Source organism: Phaenicophaeus curvirostris, chromosome 17 (assembly GCF_032191515.1).
Source record: "Phaenicophaeus curvirostris isolate KB17595 chromosome 17, BPBGC_Pcur_1.0, whole genome shotgun sequence".
Lineage (NCBI taxonomy): Eukaryota > Metazoa > Chordata > Aves > Cuculiformes > Cuculidae > Phaenicophaeus > Phaenicophaeus curvirostris.
The window spans coordinates 4,598,827-4,614,489 of NC_091408.1; the positions used below are offsets into that span (position 1 = coordinate 4,598,827).

The 15,663-nt window shown below is 54.5% G+C and overlaps 1 protein-coding gene across 1 annotated transcript in view; it reads left to right on the forward strand.

Annotated features, from left to right (window-relative positions):
* The first annotated feature begins 231 nt into the window (after window positions 1-231).
* Window positions 232-15,663, forward strand: part of POLE (DNA polymerase epsilon, catalytic subunit) — a 28,778-nt gene continuing 13,346 nt past the window's right edge. Inside the window, exons 1-24 of the mRNA XM_069871247.1 lie at window positions 232-432; window positions 1,663-1,743; window positions 1,823-1,867; window positions 2,015-2,107; window positions 2,842-2,996; window positions 3,120-3,261; window positions 3,570-3,650; window positions 3,880-3,987; window positions 4,690-4,800; window positions 5,310-5,395; window positions 5,917-6,036; window positions 6,371-6,503; window positions 7,306-7,419; window positions 8,054-8,266; window positions 8,729-8,836; window positions 9,573-9,701; window positions 10,083-10,185; window positions 10,280-10,426; window positions 11,028-11,173; window positions 12,398-12,546; window positions 12,928-13,020; window positions 13,601-13,745; window positions 14,228-14,385; window positions 15,367-15,562. Of these exons, the coding sequence (XP_069727348.1) occupies window positions 232-432; window positions 1,663-1,743; window positions 1,823-1,867; window positions 2,015-2,107; window positions 2,842-2,996; window positions 3,120-3,261; window positions 3,570-3,650; window positions 3,880-3,987; window positions 4,690-4,800; window positions 5,310-5,395; window positions 5,917-6,036; window positions 6,371-6,503; window positions 7,306-7,419; window positions 8,054-8,266; window positions 8,729-8,836; window positions 9,573-9,701; window positions 10,083-10,185; window positions 10,280-10,426; window positions 11,028-11,173; window positions 12,398-12,546; window positions 12,928-13,020; window positions 13,601-13,745; window positions 14,228-14,385; window positions 15,367-15,562 (3,057 nt within the window). The remainder of the gene's footprint in view (window positions 433-1,662; window positions 1,744-1,822; window positions 1,868-2,014; window positions 2,108-2,841; window positions 2,997-3,119; window positions 3,262-3,569; window positions 3,651-3,879; window positions 3,988-4,689; window positions 4,801-5,309; window positions 5,396-5,916; window positions 6,037-6,370; window positions 6,504-7,305; window positions 7,420-8,053; window positions 8,267-8,728; window positions 8,837-9,572; window positions 9,702-10,082; window positions 10,186-10,279; window positions 10,427-11,027; window positions 11,174-12,397; window positions 12,547-12,927; window positions 13,021-13,600; window positions 13,746-14,227; window positions 14,386-15,366; window positions 15,563-15,663) is intronic.

The following is a 15,663-nucleotide window of genomic DNA, read 5'->3' on the forward strand; positions in this document are numbered from 1 at the left end:
CCTTCCGGGGGAGGCGGGACCGCTCGCTGATTGGTGCCCGCAGGGGGCGGGACCAGAGGAATCTCTCACCCCATTGGTGGAGGCGCCCGCGCGGGGCTGTGACGCTGCTCTCTGATTGGCGGGCGCTCCCCGCGGGGGTGGGGAGGGCTGCGCTCTGATTGGTTCTCTCGGCGCGGGGCGGTTCCGCGGGAAGCGCGCGCCGCGCGGGAAATCCGCGGCCGCGGGACCGGGATGCGCCGGGGCCGCCGGGACGGGGCGGGGGGGGTTGATGGAGCCGGGACCGGGGGGGCTGATAGGGACGATGGCCCCGCGCTGTCCGCTCTCAAGCGCCTGGAGCGCTCGCAGCGCACGGACAGGTTGGATGCGCTGTTCGGCTTCGAGCGGCCGGCGGAGCCCGGCGAGCGCACGGGCTGGCTCGTCAACATGCACCCGGTACGGGGCCGGGGGGGGGTGCTAGGGTGGGCCCCGGGGAGAACCCCCGGTAAAGGTGGCTGGCTGGCCTGGGGAGACCCTCCGGGGGCCTTGGGAGGGGTGAGTGACCCTCAGGGACATCCCTGGTTGGGCCCGGGGTGGGTGTCCCATGGGGAGACCCCCAGTAGGGCCCAGGGAGACCCCTAGTAGGGACTGGGAGGGGTGGGTGACCCGGGGAGGAGTGGGTGTCCTATGAGGAGAACCCTAGTAAGGGCTGGGAGGGGTGAGTGAGCTCCAAGGAGGCCCCCAGTAGGGCTCAGGTAGGGAGTAGGTGAGTTCCAGGGAGACCCCTAGTAGGGATGGAGAGGGGTGGGTGACCGGGGGAAGGGGCAGGTGTCCCATGGGGAGACCCCCAGTAGGGCCCAGGGAGACCCCTAGTAGGGACTGGGAGGGGTGGATGAGCTCCAAGGAGGCCCCCAGTAGGGCTTAGGTAGGGAGTAGGTGAGTTCCAGGGAGACCCCTAGTAGGGATGGAGAGGGGTGGTTGACCTGGAGAGGGGCAGGTGTCCCCTGGGGAGATCCCCAAGTAGGGCCCAGGGAGACCCCTAGTAGGGACTGGGAGGGGTGGGTGACCTGGTGAAGGATGGATGTCCCATGGGGAGAACCCTAGTAGGGACTGGGAGGGGTGGGTGAGCTCCAAGGAGACCCCCAGTAGGGCCTTTTTGGGGGTAGGTGAGCTCCAGGGAGACCCCTAGTAGGGATGGAGAGGGGTGGGTGACTGAGGGAGGGGCAGGTGTCCCATGGGGAGACCCCCAGTAGGGCCCAGGGAGACCCCTAGTAGGGACTGGGAGGGGTGGGTGACCCGGGGAGGGGTGGGTGTCCCATGAGGAGAACCCTAGTAAGGGCTGGGAAGGGGTGGGTGAGCTCCAGGAAGACCCCCCGATTGGGTCTAGTGTGGAGAGTGATGTGGGGAGGGGTAGGGGATCCGTGAAGAGACCCCCATTAGGGGCTGGCCTGGTTGTGTGTCCATATGGAAACCCCCACTAGGACCTCGGGAGGTGTAGGTGACTCCTAGGCAGATCTCCTGGTAGGATCAGGGGGTGGTGGGTGATCCCGAGGCCCTTTCCCCTGCCCCGATAGGGCCTGGGGAGGGGTGGGTGACCAGAAGAGGGGTGGGTGTCCCTCTGGGACACCTCTAGTAGGGCTGGGGAGTGGTGGATTATCCTGCTGAGCCCTTGATGCCCACGGGCAGACGGAGGTATTGGATGAGGACCGGCGGTCGGTGAGCGCTGTGGACTACTACTTCATCCAGGAAGATGGGAGCCGCTTCAAGGTAAGTCCCTAGGGGTCTGGGCAAGGCGTGGGATCCCCATAGAGGGACCTACTGCCAACAGTCATCTACTGTCTCCTAGGTGGCACTGCCCTACAAGCCCTACTTCTACATTGCTACCCAAAAGGTGAGGAGGGGCCCCTGGGAGGGCTGAAGTCCCTAAGGAGGGGGACAGCAGGTCCTGGGGAGTCAAGACCTACTGGGCATTCTGCTTTGGGATGGTCTTCTCCTATCAGATAGAGCCGTGCTGCTCAGCCTCTGCATCACTCAACAGGGCTGTGAGCGAGAAGTGTCCTCCTTCCTCTCCAAGAAGTTCCAAGGGAAGATTGCAAAGTTGGAAACTGTCCCCAAAGAAGACTTGGACCTGGTCTGTATCCTCTGCCCTTGCTGCTCTTGTGTAGTGGAGGAATCTGGGGCCTTGCACAGCTCCGGTGAGGTGGGAAGGGACAGAGCAGTGAAGTGGAACAACATGCTTGATGGTATTCTCTCCTTGTGCTGCTTGTGGTGCCCATCAGAAATGTGTCAGGGCGTGCTGATTGCTTCTCAGGAGTAATTATATTCCTCTCCTTGGGCTTTCCTCAACATGTCCAAGTTTAACTGCAGGAACAAGTTGCTCAGAGAAGCTGTGGCTGCCTCATCCCTGGAGGTGTTCAAGGCCAAGTTGGATGGGGCTTGGAGCCCCTGATCCAGTGGGAGGTGTCCCTGCCCATGGCAGTGAGGGTGGAAATGGGTGGGCTTTAATGTCCCTTCCAACCCAAACCATTCTATGATTCTATGAATTAAAGAATGATTGGAGCAGGGGAGGGTACTGTTGAAAGGAGATGCAGCTCATGGTTCCTCCTCTTTCCAGGGTGCATCCCTCCAGTGGTCCCAGGGCAGCAGGGCTGACTGGGTGCTTGCTGTGAACCAGTGCGGCTCTTGCTCTCTTTCCTGACACACCACTAGGGTCTCTTCTCTGTGCTTGACTCTCCCACCATTGGCACCTCTTTTTTTGGCCTATTTTTCCACCTGTATCAGCCTGCTCTGCCTTTCCAACCCTCTCGTGGTGGCCATCCCTCAGTGTTCGTCCCCCTGAGCCTGCGTTGTCTTGCTGCTTTGCAGCCAAACCACTTGGTGGGCCTGAAGAGGAACTACATCAAGCTGTCCTTCAACACGGTGGATGACTTGGTGAAGGTGCGGAAGGAGATCTCTCCTGCTGTGAGGAAAAACAGAGAGCGAGACCAGGCGAGCGATGTCTACACGGCCATGCTGTCGAGGTGGGGACTCTCCTTATGCCAGCCGCTCAGTCTCTCGTGTTGATGATGAGACTCCCTTGGCTGTCTCTTAGCGATGCCTGTGGATGTGTGCTCCGGTAAGGCGGCTGCGTCCTCTCCTTGCAGCGCTCTGAGCGGAGGCAGCCTGAGCATGGATGAGGAAGGTGCTTCCAGGAAGGTTGCCAACCAGATGGACAACATCGTGGACATGCGGGAGTATGACGTACCCTACCACATTCGCCTCTCCATCGACCTCAAGATCCACGTGGTGAGTAAGGAACAGGGAAACTGGAAGAGCTTCGCTTTCCTGCTGCCAGGGAAGAAATATTTTCTTTCCAGGAGCTTTGTGAGGGTGTCAGTGGTGATGAGTTAATGTGTAAAGCTCAGTTCTGGATGGCTTTGCCTTCTCCTTAATTAATGATATGCAGAGAATTGAGATGCTTGATGCGCAGCCACAGTTGGAGCCTTGCTCCGGGCTGGGTTGACATCGCACAGCTCGGTCCCCAGCAGCCGGACAGGAGGGACTGGAGGAGGTGGCTCTGCAGTCAGGCGCTGCCTGCCCTCCTCTCTTGGCAGGCTCACTGGTACAACGTGAGATACCGCGGCAGCACCTACCCCCCCGAAATCACCCGCCGGGACGACCTCGTGGAGCGACCGGTGAGCGTTGAGTGGGCAGGCATCGCTCTGTTCGGGTGCGCGGCCCTGAGGAGCTGGTTCTGATGTAGGGGAAAAGCTTTGTCTCCGGGCTTGTGGGGTGATTTTGGGGTTGATAAAGCACTGAATGGTTACTGGGGAGGGTGTGGATCGCTTGTTGGGCTTAATGGGAATCACTCTTCAACTTCCAGTCAGCTTTAGAATATTTCCTAATGGGTTTGGTCCTGCGCAGGATCCGGTTGTCCTTGCCTTCGACATCGAAACTACCAAACTCCCTTTGAAGTTCCCTGATGCAGAGACAGACCAGATCATGATGATCTCCTACATGATTGATGGGCAGGTAAGGGACAGCAGAGTGGTTTTCTCTGTCCTCCAGTTCAATTTGCAGATGACACTGAGCTGAGTGGGAGTGTCTATATCCTGGAGGGCAGGGAGGTTCTGCAGAGGGATCTGGACAGGTTAGATCTGTGGGCTGTGACCAACGGGATGAGGTTCAACGAGGCCAAGCGCCAGGTCCTGCGCTCGGGTCACAACAAGCCCAGGCAGCGCTCCAGGCTTGAGGAAATGCAGCTGGAAAACTGTGTGGCGAAGGAGGACCTGGGAGTGCTGGTCAACAGCAGCTGAACATGAGCCAGCAGTGGCCCAGATGGCCAGGAAGACCAACAGCATCCTGGCTTGGATCAGCCATGGGGTGGCCAGCAGGAGCAGTGCAGGGATTATCCTCTGGACTCAGTGCTCTTGAGGCTACACCTTGAATCCTGGGGTCAGTTCTGGGCCTCTCACTCCAAGAAGGACATTGAAGGGCTGGAGTGTTTCCAGAGAAGGGAATGGAGCTGGGCAAGGGTCTGGAGCACAGGGGCTCTGCTGTCGCACGGTGTCTTTCCATGCCCTCCACAGCTGATGGGCAGCAATGACTCCCAAACAGTTCTTCCCTGTGACAAAAGCTCTGGTTGTCAAGAGGAAGATGTCCTATTGTTTGGACAGCATTGTTGGGTTGCCTGCAAGCTGTGTCTTCCCGATTACCTTCTTGTCACCTCCCTAGGGCTACCTGATCACCAACAGGGAGATTGTCTCGGAGGATATAGAAGACTTCGAGTTTACTCCCAAGCCAGAGTATGAGGGTCCATTCTGTGTCTTTAATGAACCAGATGAAGTAAGTCAACTCTTCCCTGCAGACCTTTTACCTGCCTGGGGCCCTTGTTGGCCAGAGAGAGCTGATTGCTGGGCAGGTGGCCCTGCTAGAGTCGTGATGGGTGCGGCAGCCCTGGGCAGGCTCCAGGAAATCTGGGGAAGGGCTTTTGATCAGGCTGTGCAGCGATAGGATGAGGGGGAATGATTTTGAGCTGAACGAGGGGAGATCGAGATGAGAACTTGGGAAGAAATTCTTCATGATGCATGTGAGGAGGCCCTGTCCCAGGTTGCCCAGAGTAGTTGATTACTACCCTGTCCCTGGAGATGCTCAAGGTCAGGTTGGATGGGACTTGGAGGAACCTGATCCAGTGGGAGGTGTCCCTGGCTATGGCAGAGGGTTGGTATGGACAGCCTGTAAGGGTCCCTTCCAATCCAAATAATTCTGTGTTTTTATTGTTCTATATCCACCACCTCTCCCCAGAGGAGATGAAATTGCTTTGTATGTCTATCTTCTCTTCCATTTCATCCTAGGCTCATTTAATCCAGAGGTGGTTTGAACATGTTCAGGAGACCAAACCCACCATCATTGTCACGTACAACGGAGACTTCTTTGACTGGTAAGCTCAGGAATGAAAGCTCAGCTGCGTAGGTGCCATCTGAGCTATGGGCCAGGGTCAGGAACCGGCCTTGATGTCGTTTCGTAGCTCACATGGTGGTGTGTGATCCGTGCTGACTGTCTGGCCAGTTTGAGCACCTCACCAAATCCTGTTGTCACTGGCTTGGAAGCATGAGCTTCCGTAGAGACCCATCCACTTGGCTGAGCTGCTTTAAACCCTTGTCAAGGTGGCAATGTTGGTGTGTGGATGAGTCCAGCCTCAGAGAGTGGGGAGAGGGGTGCAGGCAAGCCTTAGGGAGGAGGAGCCATGAGAGTCATCTCCTGGTGCAGGATGCAAGCAGCTTGGCCTTGGGTCATGCTGCAGCCCTGCCCTGCAGGAAGCTTTTCCACGGCCAGATACCTCAGACACATCACACGAGGAATTCTTTAGGTGGTTTGTAATGAAGCAGTGGCAAAGCTGTAGGTGGAAATGGAAGGGAAATGGCTATTCTGTTCTTCTCTTCACGTTGCCTCCTTCTCCAGGCCCTTTGTGGAAGCAAGAGCAGCAGCTCACGGAATGGATATGTATCAGGAAATTGGATTTCAGAAGGACAGCCAGGGGGAGTACAAAGCGTCCCAGTGCATCCACATGGACTGTCTAAGGTACCAAATGCTGCCCCTCTGCCCTATACCTGTGTCTTTATCTCTTGGGTTTATATAAGACACCTACAGCTACTTTGGCTTGAGTTCCTTAAATGTTTATTTCAAAGCTGCTGGTGGGGTTGGAAGGTAGCAAATGTGAACAATGGAGACGTTGGGGAGAGTGGGGTTTGATTTAACTGGCTAAAGCTGAGCAGCCTCTGATTCGGTTGTGCTGGGATGCTTGGCTCTCAGCTGCCCTCTGTGGGAGTCAGGTCCCCTTCACAAGCCTGCGCCCGTTTTGGAAGGGCAGGGCTGGTTCCTCTGCACAAACTGGTCGTGTCCTCTTTCTTTGCAGGTGGGTGAAGAGAGACAGTTACCTCCCAGTGGGGAGTCACAACCTGAAAGCAGCAGCTAAAGCCAAACTGGGTTACGATCCAGTGGAGCTGGACCCTGAAGAGATGTGCCGGATGGCTACGGAGGAGCCTCAGGTATTCCTTCCCTTCTGAGCAATTGGAAACCAAACCTTAAAGCAGCTGCAATGGCATTGAACCGTTAAGTTCTACCTTAACCTGGTGGGTCTGAGAAGAGAACTCCATCTGTCTCTCCAAACTGCAGATTCCTTAAACATTTGAGCTCTTGGCGAGGGCTGGATTCCTCTGTAGTGGTTCTCACGCCAGCATTGCGCTGTGTATTCTCTGTATTTCTTTAGGTCAGTGTGAGGTGGAAGGCACCACCTCGCTCTGAAATACCACACAGAGCCATGATTTGCTGGAGGGACCAGAAACAAACTTAGTGCTCCAAGTGTTGTTTCTGTTGAAGTCTTGGAGCACCCTCCTGGTGCCCAAACAGGGCAGCACCTGTGCCATGAGCACATCCTCCCCGCTTCTTGTTCAAAGCTGGCATATCGCTGTGTGTGTAGAGCTGGAGCATGATGTCCTGGAAACAAATGGATTATTCCTTACGATCCAGGATAAGGCGAATTACACCTTTCCCTTCTTCCTGCTGATATCATAGGATAGTTTGGGTTGGAAAGCACCTTTACAGGTCATCCAATCCAACCCCCCTGCAAGAGCTGGGACATCTTTAACCAGATCAGGTTGCTCAGAGCCCCATCTGACCTTACCTTGAATGTTTCCAGGGGTGAGGCCTCCACCACCTGCCTGGGCAACCTGAGCCACTCTCATTATGCTCATATGAGCATGTCCAGCAAGAAGCTATGAGAGATTGTTGTCATTGAGCTGCTCTGCCACATGGAACTGGGATTTATTTGCCTCTCACCTTTCTCCACAGACCTTGGCCACCTATTCAGTGTCCGATGCTGTTGCTACCTATTACATGTACATGAAGTACGTGCACCCTTTCATTTTCGCCTTGTGCACCATCATTCCGATGGAGCCTGATGAGGTGGGTGTGCTATTCAAGTGATGAGTTCTTTGCTGGGTGAAGAGCCACGTCTCTCGTGCTGCAGGGATGCTCTGGCCATGGAGCTGATTCCTGGACACCTTCCCATCCATGTCAGAGAGGGCAGGAAGATGGATTGGGAAGCTATTTCTTTCTTTCCACAGCCTCTTAAGAACACGAGGCCCAAGGGCTGGTGGTGTGCAGGTGGAGGAAGAACATATGGTTGATGCTCCATGCTCAGCCAATTTTATTTGCAGTCGTGGTCCTGCAAAGCTGGATCTTCTGGTGGCTGTTGTCAGCTGTAGGGAGGATGGTTGTGCAGCTCTCTGGTGTAGCTGTAAGGCCAGGCCAGGCCCCACAGCACTAGTGCACCACCTCTGGCTGAACCACAGCATGGTTTGGGCTGGAAAGGGCTCTCAAAGATCACCACCGCCCTGCCATGGGCAGGGACTCCTCCCACTGGATCAGGGTGCTCTAAGCCCCATCCAACCTGGCCTGGAACACCTCCAGGGATGGGGCAGCCACCATTTCTCTGAGCAGCCTGGGCCTCCCCGCTCTCACAGCAAAACATTTCTGCCTTGTACCTAATCTAAATCTCCTCTTTTGGAGTTTAAAACTACCTTTGTCTCTCCTGCAGGTGTTAAGGAAAGGATCTGGGACGCTGTGTGAGGCACTGCTGATGGTTCAGGCATATCACGCCAACATCATCTTCCCCAACAAGCAGGAGCAGGAATTCAACAAACTTACAGAAGATGGTCATGTGCTGGACTCAGAGACGTACGTGGGAGGTCATGTGGAAGCACTGGAGTCTGGAGTCTTCCGCAGCGACATCCCCTGCCGCTTCAAAATGGTGAGGGGCCACACAGGCAAGGCCTGTCCTTGTGGAGCAAAGTGGTGAGGAACCACCCTCTGCTCCTCCTGTGCATCTCCTGTGTGTCCCTGCTGGGCTTGGGCAGTACTTGTGCTTCAGGAGACCTTGAGCTGGGCTGGGAAGGGATGGGAAGAGGCTTCCAAGTGACTGTGCTTCCCTGGGAGAGCAAGTGTCTTAGGTATCACTGGAAGCAAACCAGACCTTGCTGACAGCAGTGGAGAGAAGTGGTGGCTGCCCCATCCCTGGAGGTGTTCAAGGCCAGGTTGGATGGGGCTTGGAGCAACCTTATCCAATGGGAGGTGTCCCTTCCCTTGGCAGTGGATGAGCTTTGAGGTCCCTTCCAGCCCAAACCATTCCATGATTCTATAAGTCAGGCAGGGACATGGCCTGTGGCCAAGCACGGCTGCCTGTGGTCTCAGTGCTGTCCTCACAACCCTGCAGAATCCTGCTGCCTTTGACTACCTGGTGCAGCATGTAGAGAAGACGCTGCGGCACGCCATCGAGGAGGAGGAGGGTTTGCCACTCGATCAAGTCACCAACTTCCAGGAGGTTTGTCGGCTTGGCTGGGAGGGCTGAGCTGCCAGACTGTGGCTGCAGCTTTAAAGTGCCTGTTTGGCTCATTTTATGCAGCAGAGAGGGACCAAGCAGCCCAGCACTGGGTACCTGCAGAGGAGGTGGTGTTAAGGGATGTTTTAAGTAGCTGCTGCCTCCAGTGGCCCCAGCCAGGACCCTCCTACCCAGCCTGGGGACCCAGGGTCTCTGTCCCAGCTGAGGGATGTGGTCCTGCTTTCTTTCCCCTTGCAGTTTCTATCAGGAGCAAAGCTCTGAGGGTGCTGCAAAGGGATTTAGTGAGAAGACAGACCCCTCAGATAGCACAAATACATTCTTCCTGTTCCCTGCTTCTTATCTACCAAGTGCTGGCTGCCCCTCTCCAAAGCCGAGTCTAGAGTTTCCTGGAGGACATCATCCATAAGTGACTGGGGACTTCTGATCTTCTCTGTTGTCTTATTTAACACATTTGCACTGAAAAGGTCCTTGATTGAGTAACCTTTAGGAAGCAGCTGCTTTCACCTTCCCTGCACCCCTACAGATAAAGCCTGCCTTGGGGGTCCAAAACAAATCCCAGAGTCCTGGTGGCTGAGGGGGCCCTCATACTGCTCCTTTGGTCCCCAGCATCAGTGGCTCGTGTCCCTGGGCAGGAGTAAAGGACAAATTCAATGAGTATTTGACTCATGAACTTCTTCCTCTGAGTTTCACTTCTTCTCATCTTACCATCTTGCTGCAGGTTTGTGATGAAATCAAGGCCAAATTAAATTCCCTGAAGGATGTTCCAAACAGGATCGAGTGTCCCCTGATCTATCATCTTGACGTAGGGGCCATGTACCCCAACATCATTCTGACCAACAGGCTGCAGGTGGGTAACATCAACCTCCTCTCTTTTAATTTGGCTTTTGGGTGACCTCGGTGTTCCCTTATGTTCGATCCCCTCAACAGCAAGGGGTGAACTTTCTGCTCGGGGCTGGAGGATCATATCAGCCTGGGTGGGAAATTCAGCCAAGCTACCATAGGTGCCAGGTCTGCGGAGGTTGAGCTACAACTTTAGCTAGGACTCTGACCAGAAACAGCTATTGGTTTTGTGAGTTTTGTGTTCCTGAAGGGTTCTGGACAGGAGAACTCGCTGAGTGCTCTCTCAGATGTTCCCACCTTTGCCCTGCAGTGCCTGTTCTGGTCTGAGCCATCACTTGGAGAGCTGTCCCCTCTATTGTAACGCTCCTGTGTCTTTTCTTGTGTCCAGCCCTCAGCCATGGTGGATGAGGCCACGTGCGCTGCCTGCGACTTCAACAAGCCGGGGGCCAACTGCCAGCGCCGCATGACTTGGCAGTGGAGAGGAGAGTTCAGTAAGTACAGAAAGGACCGTGCGGTCCGACCCACGGAGATGGAGAGGAATTTCAGCCCCTCCGCTGGGGATCTGAGAGCCTCCCTCCTCTGCAGTGCCCGCCAGCCGCAGTGAATATCACCGCATCCAGCAGCAGCTGGAGTCGGAGAAGTTCCCTCCCCTGTTCCCCGATGGAGCCCCCCGCGCCTTCCATGAGCTCTCCCGGGAAGAGCAGGCCAAGTACGAGAAAAAGCGGCTTGCAGGTAAAAAAAAAAAAAAGACCCAAGCAATGTTGCAATCAGTGGTGGTTTTGCAGTCTGGGCTGAGTGGTGCTTACCATTAATGACCCTTGGGATGAACCCCACAGCCATCAGAGCAGGTCTGGGCTCGCACAGACCTTCTCCAGGATCCCCACAGGCTCCTGTGTGCTTCCCAGAGAGGAGCCCAGCCCTGATGCCTGTGTCAGCGTTTCTCATTTTTGCCTATTGAGAGCCATGAATGTGAGCTGAAATGTGCTTGGCTCCATTTTTTGACAGGCTGCTAATTAAAGCCCGTTAATGAACGGGCAGCAATGTTCTCCCATCACCTGGAGGGATGCTGTTCAGCAGAACCATCCAGATGGCTGGGGGCAGAGCCTGGTGTTGTGGATGGGCCACACATGCAGCACTATGAGTTTATTTCTGTCCCTGCATCTCCAAATCGGAAGTGCTGCTTCTCCACATGCTGATGTTTTTCCTTCCCCTCCCATTGCAGCATGATTTTCCCCACTCTCCCACGTCTGATGCTTGGCTGTCTCCCTGTCCATGCTGTGCCTGTCCCCCTGTCCGTGGTGGAGCACCCATCCCTCTGTCTTTCCTTGACCAGATTACTGCCGCAAGGCGTACAAGAAGATCCACGTCACCAAGGTGGAGGAACGAGTCACCACCATCTGCCAGCGAGAGAACTCTTTCTATGTGGACACGGTGCGAGCTTTCAGGGACCGCCGCTACGAGTTCAAGGGGCTGCATAAGGTACCGAGCTCTACTTCTGGTTCAACTTCTCTTGCCAGGCCTGGGGACCTCTCGTCTCTCACTGAAAACCTGAGCCTTAAACGGTTGCTCTACTCAGCCTTTGTGTTCAAGAGAGATGAAATGGTTGGAGACCAGGAAATGATAGAGGTGTTGAGTCTTGATGAAGAAAGGAGAGGAGGCAACAAAACCACTACCAGGGGATTGTGGAGAGCAGACTTTGGCCTGTTCAGGTCACTGGTTGAGAGAGTCCCTTGGGAAACAGTCCTCCAGGAAGGGTGAACATCCTTCAAGAGGGATGGAAGAGGCTGCCCAGGGCAGTGGTGGAGTCTTCCTTCTCTGGAGGGGTTCAAAAACCACGTAGAAGTGGCACTTCGGGGCGTGGTTTAGTGGGCGTGATGGGGTTGGGCTGATGTTTGGACTGGATGAGCCAAGAGGGCTTTTCTAACCTTCACAATTCTATGATTCTCTCTGCGAAATCTTCAGCAGCTGCTGCCGCAGCATTTACAGCCGCTGTGGGGCTGTCAGAAACAAAGCTGCATCTCCAGTTTTCTCTGGGTTTAGGAAATCCTCAGCTGGTCTCTGTTCTGATGTATCTGGCCTGGCAAGGTTCACCATGTTCTCCTTGTGTGAAGAAAAGAGACAAGCTGAGGAGCAAGGTCTAGACCTGGAGCTGAGGAATAGTTGATTCCAGGAGGACATTCCAGTTCTCTGCTGGTTGAGGTTCATGCTAGAGGAGACCAGGGCGTGTGATTCTTGGAGTGGCAGTGTCATTATTTTTGGAGAAGGCAGTGAGAAGGCCCTGGCACTCTGCCTCTGGGGGAGTTAATTAACGAGTTATTTGCTTTGTGGTTAGTCCCAGCTGCCTCTTCTGCCAAGGCTTTTCCTACGCAGGTGGTTCTGCTGTTTAGCCAGACACCATCGACTGCTGCAGGTGGTGGCTTTGGTTCTTGCCTGTGTACGTGTGGCGCAGCTGATGCAGGTGGCAGCGCTGCTGGCACAGGATGAATTGGGACCATCACTGTTAGGGTTATGGTTGGTGCTGAAGGTCCCTCCTACCATGTAGCCAAGAGCCTCTGGCCAACTCCTCAAAGGAAGATTTAGCTCGCACCACTGATCTTTGGCAAAGATGCTATTCTAGATTTGTGATGCTGCACCAGATTGAAGGGAAAGAGTTGGGTACCACTGGGATGGGTGGGATTATCCTGACTCTGCCTGTGCTTGCAGGTGTGGAAGAAGAAGCTCTCTGCTGCGGTAGAGACGGGAGATGCCTCTGAAGTGAAACGCTGCAAGAACATGGAAATTCTCTATGAGTCCCTGCAGCTGGCCCACAAGTGCATCCTCAACTCTTTCTATGGCTACGTCATGCGGAAAGGGTGAGTCTTCCCACAGGTGGTGCTGGGTCTTCCAGAGGAAACTGAGATTGTCCTGCCACTTGCTTCATCTACTTCTGAAGCACCAGGAGGAAAGGGGTTGCTGCCTGTAATGCTCTCTTCTTGCTACTATCGATGACTTCTCATCCTGGAGACTCCTGCTATACCTTAAGCTTTGGGAATAAGTGAAGTGACAGGAACCTTGTTTGTTAGTGGGTTTCCAGCTTTTCTGAAGCATTGTAACTAGGGCAATGAGACCAACCTACTGAGGGCTGGTGCTGATGTCTCTTGTCCTTCTTCCTCTGGATGTCCTCCTGCTCTTGGGAGGAGCTGCATTTGGGACGGAGGACTTCATGCTCTTCACTTTGTGTCCTGTGCTTGCAGAGCTCGCTGGTATTCTATGGAAATGGCTGGCATCGTTTGCTTCACAGGAGCGAATATCATCACCCAGGCGAGGGAACTGATCGAGCAGATTGGGTGAGTGTTTGCTGAAGAAAGGTTGTCTGAGTTGAGGACAGGCAGGGGAGCATGTTAAACAGCTGAACTTTCAGCAGGACATACTGCAGATTCAGTTATCTGACACTGCTGTGGGTTTTTTTTTCTTGTGCTTAAATGGATTGAGAGCAGACCTGAGGAGAAGGACTTGGGGTGCTGGGGGAGGAGCAGATCCATGTGAGCTGGCAATGTGTGCTCACAGCCCAGAAACCAACAGTGTCCTGTGCTGCATCCGAAGCAGTGGGACCTGGAGGTGTTCAAGGCCAGGCTGGATGGGGCTTGGAGCAACCTGATCCAGTGGGAGGTGTTCCTGCCCATGGCAGGGGTGTTGGAACTGGATGGGCTTTGAGTTCCCTTCCAACCCAGTCTGTTCCATGGTTCTTTGATTCACATTTCTGATGCTGCTGTGGTTTTCTCTGTGTTTATGAGGGTTTGGTTTGCAGGAGGGACCAGAATGTGGTTGTCACAGGCTGCCTCCCCATTTATGGGGGGACACAGAGCCAATCCTCGCCTACCATCCACTCTGCTTCTGCTAGTAAACTTCCTTCCTTCCTTTCTTTAGGAGACCTCTGGAGCTGGATACCGATGGGATTTGGTGTGTCCTTCCTAACAGCTTCCCAGAGAACTTTGTCATCAAGTCCACCAATGCCAAGAAGCCGAAGGTGACAATCTCCTACCCTGGTGCCATGCTGAACATCCTGGTGAAGGTGAGCTTGCACCCAGCCAGGCCAGCTCTGCAGCCTAGAAAAAAAGAGGTGGAGGCTGACAAAGGAGAGGGGCCTCTCTTCTACTTCTGCTCCCCATGGAGCCAGCAGGATTTGGGGCTGATGGCCTTGTTCCCTGTCCCGTCGAGCATCTGAGTGGTGGGAAAGGCTCTGCTATCCCTGCAGTGGAGAGGGTGGGGTGTCCGAGGCCAGGGTTGGTGTGTGCTCACCTATGCAGGCTGGGATTCCAAGCTAGAGCAAGGTCCAACCCATCTTTGGCTTGGTCCATCTTCTGTAAGACAAAACAACACAACTTCAGGGTCTGAAGTGGTTTTCTTTCCAACAAACAGGTCAAATGTTTTGATTTTTGAGTCTGAAATTGTGCGGTAGCTTTTAGAGAGGGGGTGCTTGGGGTTCCCTTTGGGGCATCTCCTGGTATAACCACCCAGCTGTTGAGTGAAGCTGTTCTGGGTCTGTGCCCGTAGGAAGGCTTCACCAATAATCAGTACCAGGAACTGCAGGACCCCGCCTCTCTCACCTATGTCACACGCTCAGAGAACAGCATCTTTTTTGAAGTGGATGGCCCCTACCTGGCCATGATCCTCCCAGCTTCCAAGGAAGAGGGCAAGAAGCTGAAGAAAAGGTGAGATTTCAAAGTCTGAAATATTATTATTTCCTCCAGGTAGGAGGTTGAGGGTCTCTTTCCCTTTGTGCATGTGGAGCGTATTGGTTCTTGCCTCAGGAACTGGCAGCATGCTTGGTTCTCTGGCTTTAAACAGCAGGTTCCTTACACCAGGTCATCTTTGAATCCAGCTCTGTGCTTGCCTCCCGTGCTGCTCTAGGGCAATACATGTTAGTAGATGACAGCAAACCAACCCTGGTGACCAGACACGATCTCCCTGCTTGGCTCTGAGGTGCAGGAGAACTTTGACTTTGCCTCTGAGCACTCCTAATGCTGCTTATATTCAACCTGATCTGTTTAAACTCACCGGCTGCTGCCTTCCCATCCCTCGGGAATTCACAGACCTCCAATAATGGAGGTGTCTCCTAGACATCTCCCTTCCCTTTTCCATCTGGAAGAAGGAACAGGTGCTGCTGTTATTGTCATGTATGGGATAGTTGTACTTGAATGTCACCTCTGCAGCTTCCTGAATAGGAATGTGAGCAGGAGCAATAGCAGCCACAAGCTAGAGGGTGCCTGCAGACCAGGGTCTGGATCCAAGAGATGCCTTTGCTGCCCTCCAGCCCCTCTGCCCTTACAGCTCTTTGCTTCCTTCTGCTTAATGCCCCACTGTTTGAGCTCCACCATCTCCTTGGGGCCTTCCAGCCAGCACTGAGGCTCTGCTGTAGGAGCTGAGGCGATGGGAAGCACTGAGTGGGCTCTGCTTGTAGGACTTTGATCTCAAGGAGATCCTGGCCCAGGCTGCCCAGAGGAGCGGTGGCTGCCCCGTCCCTGGAGGTGTTGAAGGCCAAGTTGGATGGGGCTTAGAGCAACCTGATCCAGTGGAAGGGGTTGGAACTAGATAGGCTTTAAGGTTCCTTCTGTCCCTAACTATTCCATCATTCTATGAATGTGGTCAGGTAGGAGAAGGGCTTGCCAGGTGATGCCCACGCTGTCTCCTAGGTACGCGGTATTCAACGAGGATGGGTCCCTGGCTGAGCTGAAGGGATTCGAGGTGAAGCGCCGAGGAGAGTTGCAGCTGGTGAAGATATTCCAGTCCTCTGTGTTTGAAGCCTTTCTGAAAGGCAGCACCCTGGAGGAGGTCTATGCTTCTGTGGCTAAGGTGGCTGATTACTGGTTGGATGTGCTCTACAGCAAGGTAAGCACGGCTCGGCGTGCCTTGCTCTCAAGGTGGGGCCAGAGAACAAGTATCAGAGCTGATCAGGCACTATTTGAAGGGTTGGGCTTCACTTACAAAGC